The sequence below is a fragment of the Siphateles boraxobius genome, unplaced genomic scaffold (genome assembly GCF_051911475.1).
Source record: "Siphateles boraxobius isolate OS27281-9 unplaced genomic scaffold, OSU_SipBor_1 53, whole genome shotgun sequence".
NCBI lineage: Eukaryota > Metazoa > Chordata > Actinopteri > Cypriniformes > Leuciscidae > Siphateles > Siphateles boraxobius.
The window spans coordinates 14,072,943-14,085,899 of record NW_027509175.1 but is presented as its reverse complement, the minus strand read 5'-3'; the positions used below and the strand labels follow the sequence as shown (position 1 = coordinate 14,085,899).

General features: G+C 38.9%; 1 protein-coding gene and 1 long non-coding RNA gene across 2 annotated transcripts; one reads left to right on the top strand and one right to left on the bottom strand.

Annotated features, from left to right (window-relative positions):
- Positions 1 to 5,057: 5,057 nt before the first annotated feature.
- On the top strand, positions 5,058 to 11,548 carry atp1a1a.2 (ATPase Na+/K+ transporting subunit alpha 1a, tandem duplicate 2). The gene is made up of 22 exons (XM_077205459.1): positions 5,058 to 5,174; positions 5,495 to 5,608; positions 5,849 to 5,908; positions 6,328 to 6,531; positions 6,841 to 6,954; positions 7,046 to 7,180; positions 7,253 to 7,370; positions 7,471 to 7,739; positions 7,887 to 8,195; positions 8,336 to 8,470; positions 8,554 to 8,746; positions 8,869 to 9,044; positions 9,187 to 9,323; positions 9,440 to 9,590; positions 9,671 to 9,839; positions 9,927 to 10,081; positions 10,159 to 10,282; positions 10,408 to 10,553; positions 10,699 to 10,829; positions 10,961 to 11,062; positions 11,198 to 11,289; positions 11,415 to 11,548. Exons 1-22 carry the CDS (start codon positions 5,163 to 5,165, stop codon positions 11,441 to 11,443), a joined length of 3,075 nt encoding a protein of 1,024 aa, XP_077061574.1. The 5' UTR covers positions 5,058 to 5,162; the 3' UTR covers positions 11,444 to 11,548.
- LOC143714313 (uncharacterized) lies at positions 6,371 to 6,982 on the bottom strand. Its single transcript, XR_013195447.1, has 3 exons — positions 6,847 to 6,982; positions 6,638 to 6,735; positions 6,371 to 6,508 (listed from the first exon to the last, which is right to left on the bottom strand). It is a non-coding gene; the product is annotated as an uncharacterized LOC143714313 (long non-coding RNA).
- Positions 11,549 to 12,957: the final 1,409 nt, after the last annotated feature.

The following is a 12,957-nucleotide window of genomic DNA, read 5'->3' as shown; positions in this document are numbered from 1 at the left end:
CCTCCTAAATGGCACAAGGCAGCCCCAGCTCAAAGGAGGAAGCTATGTGAATGTGTAGGATACTGTGAACCCAAACAAATTATGTGGAACCAGTGTCCATCATTCAATTGAGTAAATCCAATGATTTTTTTTTTTTCAGTGTAGTCAACGAGGTGCTAAAGCAGGAGGAGAGGATGAGGTGTATAAAAGCCATTTCCCAGGCCAAGCAGGGAGAGTGTGGAACAACGCAAAATGGGCTGGCAAGACCTTTGGTCAATGGAAGAGAGTAGGATCAGTTTCCTTATTAGGTCAACATATGATGTTCTCCCATCACCGCAGAACCTAAACCTCTGGGTAGGAGAGGATCCCTCTTGTCCTTTGTGTTCATCACCTGCCACATTAAGGCACATTTTGACAGGATGTAAGGTGGCTCTTAGCCAGGGTCGGTTTACTTGGCGCCATGACCAAGTATTGCAATGTTTGGCTTTAGCATTGAAAGGCAAGCGTAGTATGACCAATAAGTTGCCGCCTGTTCTAGCAAAACATTACACGCAGAAGACAATATTCCTCCGCCCAGGCGAGCAACCACCAAGAAAAGGTGCTAACACCAATTCTCGCCCAGGACAACTGGAAGCTGCTAGGGACTGGAAGATGCTGGCTGATCTTGATCAATGGCTTATTTTTCCACCTGAGATTGCCACCACTAACCTACGACCAGATATTGTTTTGTGGTCTGGATCAGCACGCATTGTTCAACTGATAGAGTTAACAGTGCCATGGGAGGATGCGGTAGATGAGGCATATGAGAGGAAGAAACTGCGGTATGCTCATCTGGCCACTGAAGCAGAACAGCGAGGATGGAGATTCCAGGTTTATCCAGTGGAAGTGGGTTGTCGAGGTTTTGTGGCACACTCTACACCCCGGTTCCTCAGAGACGTCGGATTCAGTGGCCAAGAGTTGCGTCGCACAGTAAAGAACTTATCTGAAGCAGCAGAAAGGAGCAGCAACTGGCTGTGGTTGAGACGGAGAGATTCTAGCTGGCTGTGTACAGGCCGCCACGCTACGGTTTCTTGAAAACTTGAAGAGTCTGTTGGTTTATTTGTATAGGTTGTATAGTATTTACAGTCATTACGTTCCTGTGTATATTGCGTGAATGACGGGTGGTTGGGTAGATATTGTGTTTTGCGGTAGGTGGTATGCCATACGGAACCGTTGCCACTGAAACTGCATATTAACGCACCAGTGGGGCTCGACGGCCTTAGTCAAACGGGTTGGCGCGTATGGTTGGGTTTGGTAGAGATTGCGAGATTGTGGTTAGGTCTCAGCAGCAACTGTTGGTTTATTTGTGTAGGTTGTATAGTATTTACAGTCATTACGTTCCTGTGTATATTGCGTGAATGACGGGTGGTTGGGCAGATATTGTGTTTTGCGGTAGGTGGTATGCCATACGGAACCGTTGCCACTGAAACTGCATATTAACGCACCAGTTGGGCTCGACGGCCTTAGTCAAACGGGTTGGCGCGTATGGTTGGGTTGCGGAGAGATTGTGAGATTGTGGTTAGGTCTCAGCAGCAAGAGGGAAGTAGAGGTCAGTAAGCTGGGCTGAGTAGAGTGGGGGACAGAGAGGGGTGACTCTGGGACGCCAGAGTCACTGTCGAGCCCTCTTGAGGTGTCGTGGGCTAGTTGACGAAACCCTGAGGACGGAAGGTGCCCACTTGAAGACCCTAGAGATGTTCCCTACTCAGCTCAATCCAGACGGTTGTCATGGGGGGACCGCACTGTGGTTGCAGCCGTTGTGTGTGCTGACGCGTGTTAACACCAGACAGAAGGAGATTTACATCACCATATGGAAAGAAGCGTAAATGGATGTAGAAGCATAGGTTACTGTAAAGCTATGTCTTAGTTGGTGCTTATCTTGGCGAAAGCCGAGTACATATCAGCATGAAGTTTTAACATCTACTCTCGTGTAATGGAAATCTTTAGTATTAGAGTATTGACTGTTGGGTTCGGGTTAGTAAAATAAGTTGAAGTGTAGTTGCAAAGTTACTTCTAGTCAGTATGTCTAAAGTGGACCATCGAAATAAAGTGTTACCTGACATTTTAATTTAATCATTTGATATCTCTCAGTGCACCCACTCTTTTATTAACTGTTTATTAGTTTGATTTGTTTGTCATGAAACGTATCTCTGTTCAATTTTGAGAGGAAAAGGAGAGGCCAGTGCTAGTGTACATATTCTTTTACAATACCAAGAACAAACTCTGTATTATTCACCCGAATTCTGAGTATTACAAGAGCGCTTGTTCTGATAAATCACAAACTCCTCCGGTGTAATTCTGCCTCTCAGAGACTGGACTGATTCTTCAAACTCTAACTCCAACCCTCCTAAAGTTAATAAGTGACTTTTATAAGAAACAAAAAACAAATGCACACAAAATATCAGTTTATGGCAGCAAATAAGAGGGACAAGCTTAAGAACAGAACATAGCTGTGATTGACAGGACAGCAGAACCAGTTTTAGGCAGAGGGGGTCAAAGGCTATAGACTGAAAGGAGTCATATTCTTGATATTTTAATATGAGACTTTGATGTACAGTGTAAACATACTGGAACTTTCAGAACTTCCTGTTCAGTCCAAAAGGAGCATTTATTGAGCTGCAAATCCAGCTAACATAACTAACATAAGTGGACTCATGCAAAACATACAAAATAATACAAATATTTATGATAAGACCAGCTTTTAACCAGCGTTCAGCTGTTACTGTGCGCTATAAAGTTTGTTATAAAATTGCACCTCCCCATTTGACTATAATGTGATATTTTTCTATCTTTGTCACATCGTGAAATTATTTATTACTTGGGTGTTTTTCCCCTTTTTTCTTTGTGTTGACAAAGTATGTGGAATATTTGTTATATCATGAAACTAAAAACTTTTACATGAAAAGTAGCATTTTATATTACGGCTAAAATATAAACTATAATAAAAAACATATGCAAAAATAGTTTAAAAAATAAATAAATATTTATGTCCAATTAGATATTCTTAAAGGGTTAGTTCACCCAAAAATGAAAATTATCCCATAATTTACTCACCATCAAGCCATCATAGGTGTATATAACTTGCTTCTTTCAGCCAAACACAATCGGAATTGTATAAAAAAATATCCTGGCTCTTCCTAGCTTTATAATGGGAGTGAATGGTACCTGAGATTTTCAATCCCTAAAAAGCTCATCCATCCATTATAAAAGTAATCCATACAGCTCAAGGGGTTAATAAAGGCCTTCTGAAGGCCTAAATTATAGGATAATTTTCGTTTTTGGGTGAACTAACCCTTTAATTCACCTGCTATTGACTATAATCATTATATGCCATTTCAGACATTTTCACTCCCTCTATAGCAAAAAAGTAAATCGTGTTAAAATGTAATTGCATAATTAAATCAAATTAATTTCTGTCTTGATCAGTACCATAAAACTATTGATGCTCATTTCCCCCCTGGAATAAAAAAATTACAAAGGTTATTGCAACTTGCACACAATTTGAAAGAAAAAAGGCAGAATTGCAAGTAATAAACTCACAACTGAATTTAAAGGTTTTTTTTTTCCTTTGTGATTTGTGAGATTCCAGCAACTCGCATTTGCGAGAGAAAAAGTCAGAATTGTGAGTCACCTTTTTTGTTTTTTATTCTGTGGCAGAAACAAGCTTCCATATAAAAAACACTGTTCAACCTACACTTTTTTAAATTTATAAGTTCAAATGCGAACTAAACGTTTGAAGCCTAATGAAGGACATTGGCCTATAAGCTCTGTTGACTGGCAACATACACCAAATGGTTTACAAAACACAGACAAAGTCCATCCCAAATTCACAATGATTCTTCCCACATATAGAATCAATTTGATTCCACAGACACGATCATGAATTCCTTAACATCACTGGATTAAAGGTCATAAAATTGGTGGAGCATAATTATCAATCTTTGAAATACCAGCGTACACCAGCATGCATTTCCATGCAGGTCCTCGTTGGTTTGTGGTGGTTTAGTCCCGGTCTTGCATGTGGACCAGGATAGACATGTTCTGGTAATGCTGGTCAAAGCATGTTGTTTGCTGGTTTACCTGGTTAAGGAAGTCTAGTGTGATCATCACCTGCATTCAGAATATACTGGTGATCAGCCATGCTGGCCTGTTTAACAGGGAACATAGAAATCATTCATAAAATAAGATACAGACTTTACATTTGATCTATTACTATGTTTATATTGAGTGCTGACTTGATCATTTTTTAATTTTTATCCTACAGCAAGAAGTAAAGAATGTAAACAAATGTTTCAGCTTCAAAGAAGCCATAAAGAATTAGACTGATATTTATCAGATTGAACTGTTTGTTCAGTTCCAGCTCATTCCATCTCTAGCGGGCCTGAAGGCCACAATAAAGAAAATGAAAGTTATCATCATATTATCTTCTTTATTTCATAGAAACCAAGCTGTGCTCTTTGGTCTGATTGTGGAACTGATCTGGCAGCTTTCCTGTCCAACTGTCGAGGCACGATCGCTGCTTTACTAGGAAGTACTGCAGGTGAACATGTATAGACTTTTGCAATGGAAAAGTGTCATTCAAATTAGCTTGGAAATTTTAATACACACACACACACACACACACACACACACACACACACACACACACACACACACACACACACACACACACACACACACACACACACACACACACACACACACACACACACACAACACATTACCTGATCAGAGCAGAGCCAAAGGTAAACTTTGGAACATCAGCAGAATAAAATGATCAAGCAAACTGATGAAACCACCAGAATCAATGCTGAAAGGACCAACATACGTGGTTATATATATATATATTGGCAAGTTAATTGTTCTACCAATATGTATATATGTATATAGACCAGTCCTTCTCATGGGTGTCACCGAAATGACATGCCTGTAAGGAGGAAGGTTAAATAAATGAAAGGTTAAAATAAAAGGTTAAGGATGACAGGTGCTAAACCCCTCCCAAAATTTCCCAGATCTCCTCCCCAAAACACAGGTGAGTTGGCAGAATATAAATTTTGTAAACTTTGCTTGGTCACACTGGCACTTGTGTCTCCAGAGAGCCTTCTGGAATACAAAGCACCAGATTTTGGGTTGAATTAATTAGGAAAATGGGGCTTGGTGTGAGTGGACTATGGTTATCTTGATTATATCTTATATCTGAAACAACCAGCATATGTTACGATGCTGGTGAGCTGGTTGGTCCCAAACGGGAAGCTTAATTAGCTTCCCTGGTCAACAAGCTATACCAGAAAAACCATGCTGGTTGATCAGCGTTACAGACCAGCGACAAACCAGCATAAGCCAGCATGGACATCCATGCTGGTGTATGCTTGTCCTTTCAGCATCGATTCTGGTGGTTTCATCAATCAGTTTGCTTGATTATTTTCTTCTGTTGAAGTTTACCTTTGGCTCTGCTCTAATCAGATAATGTGTTTTATAGACGGGGAACGATGACTACAAATTGACAGCAACTTCTGAGGATAAAATCAAAAAGCCCAAAAAGGTGAAAAGAAAGAAGAGGGATGTGGACGAACTGAAGAAAGAAGTGGAACTGGTGAGAAATGCATATATATATATATATAAAACACACTAATATATTATCTAGGACATGGAGACAAAATAACCTAATGCTAGTATGATCTGAAACTATAACCACCCAGAATACTTTCTCAGCTATACTCACAAAACTACATTATTTCATTATTTTCTGCATGATTTATTCTGTTGGCCAAAAATGGGTTTTTAAAGATTTTATGTGGAGAACTGAGATGCAAGGTTTTCTTCTCTTCTGCAGGATGACCACAAGCTGACATTGGATGAACTTTCACGCAAATACGGCACTGACTTGAACAAGGTGAGAAAAGGTTGTGTGACGTTAATTGAAATTTGATGTATTACCGCATTTGGTGTTACTCTATATTCATACATTTTGCCTTCTTTTTATTTAATATATATAGAGCTAAAGAAATGTATATTTAAAAAAAGAATGTAATGTTAATGAATGTTTTATGTTAATATTAAGATAACTTAAGCTAAAAACCCTTACCTGTTAAAAAATAAAAAAATTAAAATTGAAGCCTTGAAGTGCATTGAAACCTGTGTATGTGTTTTCAAATTTTGGTGTTTTAATTTCAAGTATGTGTTTTCAAATTTTGGTGTTTTAATTTCAAGTAGCCTTCAGTTTTAAGTTGAAACTGTGTGTTTTTTTGTGTGTTTTTTTTTTTTTTCATTTCTGTACACGTTTAACTACTCAATGTTCATACCCTATGGCAGGGATTGTCGTCTTCTCGTGCAAGGGAGATCTTAGAGCGTGATGGGCCGAATGCCCTGACCCCACCACCTACGACCCCAGAATGGGTCAAGTTCTGCACACAGCTCTTCGGTGGTTTCCAAACACTGCTGTGGCTTGGTGCACTTCTTTGTTTCACGGCATATGGAATCCAGGCTGCCTCTTCTGAAGAACCAGCAAATGACAATGTATGAGAGAGAAAATGTTTCTTTTTTTTCATTATGTAGTTTCATTTAAATACATTTACATGTATGCATTTAGTAGATGCTTGTATCCCAATCCCAAGTGACTTACATTGCTTTCAAGGTGTAGATTTTTTTATTGGTCCATGCATTCTCTGGGATTCAAACCAATGACCTTAGCGTTGCTAGTGCCATGCTCTAGTGTTTCACCTACAGAAATGTAAAAAAAAATTCTATACAAGTAGTTCCATTTCAATTCAATGTAGATTATCATACACTTTGTGCCTTTCTAAAAACCTAACTGTGGTTTTGCAGCTGTACCTGGGACTTGTACTTGCTTTTGTTGTAATAGTCAACGGATGGTTCTCATACTATCAAGAATCCAAGAGCTCAAAGATCATGGAATCTTTTAGGAACCTTGTTCCTCAGGTAAAGAAATTGTGTCTTACAAAACATTGCATGTTCAAATGTAGCTTTCCAATGGCACAAAAGTAGTCATTGTTCTGTTCTGGTAATGTAGCAAGCTCTAGTTATGCGTGATGGAGAGAAAAAGATCATCAGTGCCGATGAGGTCGTTGTAGGTGAACTTGTGGAAATCAAAGGTGGAGACCGAATCCCAGCTGATCTTCGCATCATCTCTTCACAAGGATGCAAGGTAAGACCTAAATGTCAAATGTGATATATCCCATCAGTATCTTTTTATGAAACTTCCATTTTACTGTGTCAGGTGGACAACTCTTCCCTCACTGGCGAATCTGAGCCCCAGAGTCGTACTCCTGACTTCTCCCATGAAAACCCTCTGGAGACAAGAAACATTGTGTTTTTCTCTACCAACTGTGTTGAAGGTACATGCAAAGTTTCTGTAGAATGTTGAATACAATTGCATGTTACAGGAAATGTGGACAAATTATAGAACTAAATTGCATGAACATAATGAAACCCTAGGTACTGCAAGAGGGATTGTCATCAACACCGGTGATCATACTGTCATGGGTCGTATAGCATCACTTGCCTCCAGCCTGGATGGTGGAAAAACGCCAATTGCAAAAGAGATCGAGCACTTCATCCATATTATCTCTGGTGTAGCTGTCTTCCTGGGCATGACCTTCCTAATCCTCTCCCTGATACTTGGATATGGTTGGTTGGAAGCAGTTGTTTTTCTGATTGGAATTATTGTTGCAAATGTACCTGAAGGTCTTCCTGCCACTGTAACTGTAAGTCAGGGTGCTTCTTTCGTTATGCTTCTTGTTGTTTAATCACCTGTATCTACTTTTCAAGTTATTAAATCCAGGTTGTATTTTAGTATGTCTGTGCCAAAAAATATTACTTGACTTTATGTATGTTTGCATTTACTCATGTAGGTGTGTCTAACTCTGACTGCCAAACGAATGGCAAAGAAGAACTGCCTGGTGAAGAATCTGGAAGCCGTGGAGACTCTTGGCTCGACCTCCACCATCTGCTCTGACAAGACTGGAACTTTGACCCAGAACCGAATGACCGTCGCTCACATGTGGTTTGACAACCAGATTCATGAAGCAGACACCACTGAGAACCAGAGTGGAACCGTATTTGACAAGAGCTCTGCTACTTGGGCTGCCCTCGCACGTGTCGCTGGCTTGTGCAATCGTGCTGTCTTCCGTGCTGATCAGAGCCATCTCCCAATCCTTAGCGTGAGCTTCTGCTAGCTATCTTTATATCTATATGAGCGACATGAATATATGCAAGGCTTGCAACTTATACAATTCCCATAGCCAACATATAACATCATGTTATTGTGAATGAACACTTTGTTCAATTAAATCTTTTGTAGCGAGAAACAGCTGGTGATGCCTCTGAGTCTGCCTTGTTGAAGTGTATTGAGCTGTGCTGTGGTTCAGTCACTGAAATGAGAGAGAAGTACACAAAGATTGCTGAAGTCCCTTTCAACTCCACCAACAAATATCAGGTATTTTTGTTGATGTATTCTTTAGAAATTATGATGCAGATTTGACTGGTCGTCCTAACAGTACCTCAATATGCCTTTTCTAGGTCTCAATCCACAAGAATATCAATTCCTCAGAGTCTAAGCACCTGCTGGTGATGAAGGGAGCGCCTGAGAGAATCTTGGATCGATGCTCCTCCATTTTGATTCAAGGAAAAGAGCAGCTTTTGGATGATGAAATGAAAGATTCATTCCAAAATGCTTATTTAGAACTCGGAGGTCTTGGAGAAAGAGTGCTGGGTAAAGTAACCTTATGAAGTTCACCTGTAAAAAAATCACTAAAGTTATGACTGCAGAAGAATATGAACACACACAATGGTGAATTACAGCACGTATGAATAATTATGTGTTCTCCTTCACAGGCTTCTGCCACTTTAGCCTCCCTGATGACCAGTTTCCTGAAGGTTTTGCATTTGATTCTGAAGAAGTGAACTTCCCAACTGAGAATCTGTGTTTTGTTGGCCTTATATCCATGATTGATCCTCCTCGTGCTGCTGTACCAGATGCTGTGTCCAAATGTCGGAGTGCTGGAATCAAGGTGTTGTCCTCATTTGAGATCTACTGCTTGAATATACAGTGCCTGTATTACATTATTCAAATAACAATTACTTGTGACCATTCAAATTACAGCTAAGGTTATCAATTCAAAGGAATTTAAATGAATGATTTTTCCAATACAGGTTATCATGGTTACTGGTGACCATCCAATTACAGCTAAAGCTATTGCAAAGGGTGTTGGTATCATCTCTGAAGGCAACGAGACTGTGGAAGACATTGCTGCTCGTTTGAATATCCCTATTGGAGAGGTTAATCCAAGGTAATCCAAACATCCCAGCCACATAAAACAAGGCAATGTTTTCAGGTAACAAAATATAAATGGTGAACATCACTGGAATTGCTCTAGATGTCTGCTAATACAAAGTGTGCCTCTAGAGATGCTAAGGCCTGTGTGGTCCATGGTGGAGAACTGAAGAATATGAGTGAAGAACAGCTGGATGATATCCTGAAATATCATACCGAAATTGTGTTCGCCAGAACTTCTCCTCAACAAAAGCTGATCATTGTGGAAGGTTGTCAGCGACAGGTACCGTCAGAGAGTTATATATCCAATCCTAGATGATTTTACCCATTAGGGACGATTAAATGCATATTTTCTCTCATCAGGGTGCCATTGTAGCCGTAACCGGTGATGGTGTCAATGATTCTCCTGCTCTGAAGAAGGCTGACATTGGTATAGCTATGGGTATTGCTGGATCTGATGTTTCCAAACAGGCTGCTGACATGATCCTGCTGGACGACAACTTTGCCTCAATTGTCACTGGAGTAGAAGAAGGTATGACAAGTTATTAGGAACTAAACTGATTTAGGATTTATGAAGGTTATTACGATACTTATTTTTCAAACATGTATTCCACTTCAGGTCGTCTGATCTTTGACAACTTGAAGAAGTCCATTGCCTACACCCTTACTAGTAAGATCCCGGAGATGTCACCTTTCCTCTTGTTTGTCCTTGTGGGTATTCCCCTTCCTCTGGGCACAGTCACCATTCTCTGCATTGACCTGGGCACTGACCTGGTAAGAAAAAGTACTATTAGTGTAGAGAACTTTAAATTATGCAGTCTATTTTTAATTTGTTTTAATCGTCATCACAGATTCCTGCTATCTCATTGGCATATGAAAATGCAGAAAATGACATCATGAAGAGGCAACCCAGAAACGCTAAAACAGATAGGCTGGTGAACGTGAGGCTAATCAGTATGGCATATGGTCAAATCGGTAAGAGCATTCTTACCAAAACTGAGGTCTGGATGTTTTGAACATGACATTGATTTAAAATCGGTAATATGACATACAATGACAATAAAATTCATTCATTTTATTGTCATTGCTTTCCTTTTTAGGTATGATCCAAGCAGCTGCAGGGTTTTTTAACTACATTGTGGTTATGGGTGAGAATGGATTCTGGCCCAGTTATCTGCCAGGACTTCGAGTTGGCTGGGAAGACAGATCTATCATGGACCTGGAAGATAGCTATGGTCAACAATGGGTAAGGATCAAAGTTCTAGCAAAACCTGATAAATGTGAAACAACAAAGCTTTTATATCATTTTATGCATTTGAAAAATCCACCATATAATTTATAGTATTGTATAAACATACCTCTGTTCTTGTGTGTTTTGTTGTCTGATGCAGACCTACGAGGCCAGAAAGATTATAGAGTCCACATGCCACACGGCATTCTTCATTAGTATTGTGGTTGTGCAGTGGAGTGACTTGATCATTGTAAAGACCAGAAGAAATTCCATTTTACAGCAAGGAATGAAGTATGTAAACAAAAGGGATGCAAACAAGCTTAAAAGAAGCCATACAAAATTGGTGGATTGTTTGTTCAGTTCCAGCTCAGGGCTGGTCACCTCTAAAGCCTTATCATAATTGGTTATTTTTTCTTTCCTAGAAACAAAGTCCTCATCTTTGCTTTTTTTGAGGAAGCTGCTATGGCAACTTTCTTGTCCTACTGCCCAGGCATGGACGTTGCTGTCAGAATGTATCCTTTAAGGTAAGTGGACTATGTAATGGAGATCTTAATGTTCAGATCTTTTCACTGACTTTGAAAAGAATAAAAATGGCATGTGAGAAATTAAAAAATAACAGTAAAATGGACAAAAAATAAAACTTTTGTTCTTTTATTTAGACCATTGTGGTGGTTCACTGCCTTCCCATACGCACTTATCATCTTCATCTATGATGAAGTTAGAAAATACATCCTACGACAGAATCCAGGAGGTAATATCAGATTTTTTCCTACAGATGTTGGCAGAGTTCATTAACCTCAACTGAGTTTGTTGTATTTCATTACATTGAGAGATTAAGAATGAACTGGCTCTAATATCTGTGCTATTGTGTTTCAGGCTGGGTGGAACAAGAAACATACTACTAAAACAAGACGTTCTATTGCAAACTCATGTTAGTAGACATTTTTTGAAATGCTCAAAATTATACAGAATCTGGTCAATTTCAGCAAATAAATGTTAAATAACATGGAGCTGAATTTGTGTGTGCGTTTTATTAAACTGAAAATAGAGATACAAAAATAGGGAACATGCACAAAAAGTTATAGTGCAAAAAAATAAAAAAAATAATAAAAATGACTAATTTTGCAGCAAATCAAATATAAAAAAAAATCTCTCTCTCACACACACACACACACACACACACACACACACACACACACACACACACACACACACACACACACACACACACACACACACACACACACACACACACACACACACACACACATATATATCAGTTGATCTGTACGAATGATGAGATGCAATAGGATAAATAGGATAGCATAAATTAAAATCATAATCCATAATCAATGCACCATAATGGTGTAGTTACATAATCTACCAGCAGGGGTCTGTTTCTATACAAGGTCTATTTAAATCATACCAAACCTAACCAACAGTTAACATTTAAATTAATATGATACAAATAAAAAATGTGTATGTCTATAACTGTCTTTTTAATGCAGAAAAGGTTCACAAGTTGATTCTCATGCACAGCTGAGAGAAAACAGGATTCATTAACAACAGCAAAGTTTAATGTGACTAATTGCTGCATTTATCAGACACTTTTACACTAAGCATCTTACTTTATTCAGTTTACACACATTATATCTATCTGTACTTGCATTCTCTGGGAACTGAAACCATGACCTCTAATACTGAGAATTCAGGTACTTCTTGGTATCATGTGGCATTTTGAGAGATGTTTATACATATCAGTAAAACCAGCAGAACATGCTGAACATCAGTCAAACATTCCATTACAAAAACATTATATCCACAAAAGTGTGCCATGATGTCATCCTCAGGTGTGTTATACTACTAAACGTTTGAAGGAAGTAATGTTGGCATGGGGGCTGTGAGGATCTGTTGACTGACAAAACAGAACATAGTTTACAAAACAAGAAGGTCCTATCAAAATTAGTGCGTAATTGTACCCATTTATCAGATTTATTACAATTTAATCATTCATCACTTACCTTTAAAATGGACAATCGGCCAAAAGTCATACAAATAAGAGAGCATCTAATTTTTTATGTAAAAGTCTTTCATAAATACAGACAAAATAAATACTCAAAACATATAATGCATACAAAATAAGTGCATGAATTTACATAGGAGGGATATTACTTTCAATATTAACAAATTGATATAACAAAACATAACTGGGAAGTGATGATTAAAGATTAAATTAACGTTAAAGATAGATGACACCTGCCAAACTCCTCCCAAATTTTCCCCAAATCCAGCCCTTAAAGTAGGTTAAGCTGACATAGAAATTTGTCAGCCTATTTTGGACACCCGAGGATTTGTGTCTCACGGTGGCCGACGGGTTTCCTACCCAAAGCACCACATTTGGATTGAAATAAGGAAAAAG

Coding starts and splice junctions, on each gene's coding strand:
- atp1a1a.2 (XM_077205459.1), top strand. Junction 5,909..6,327: donor ACGGCACTGACTTGAACAAG/GTGAGAAAAGGT, acceptor ACCCTATGGCAG/GGATTGTCGTCTTCTCGTGC. Junction 8,471..8,553: donor ACTCCACCAACAAATATCAG/GTATTTTTGTTG, acceptor TGCCTTTTCTAG/GTCTCAATCCACAAGAATAT.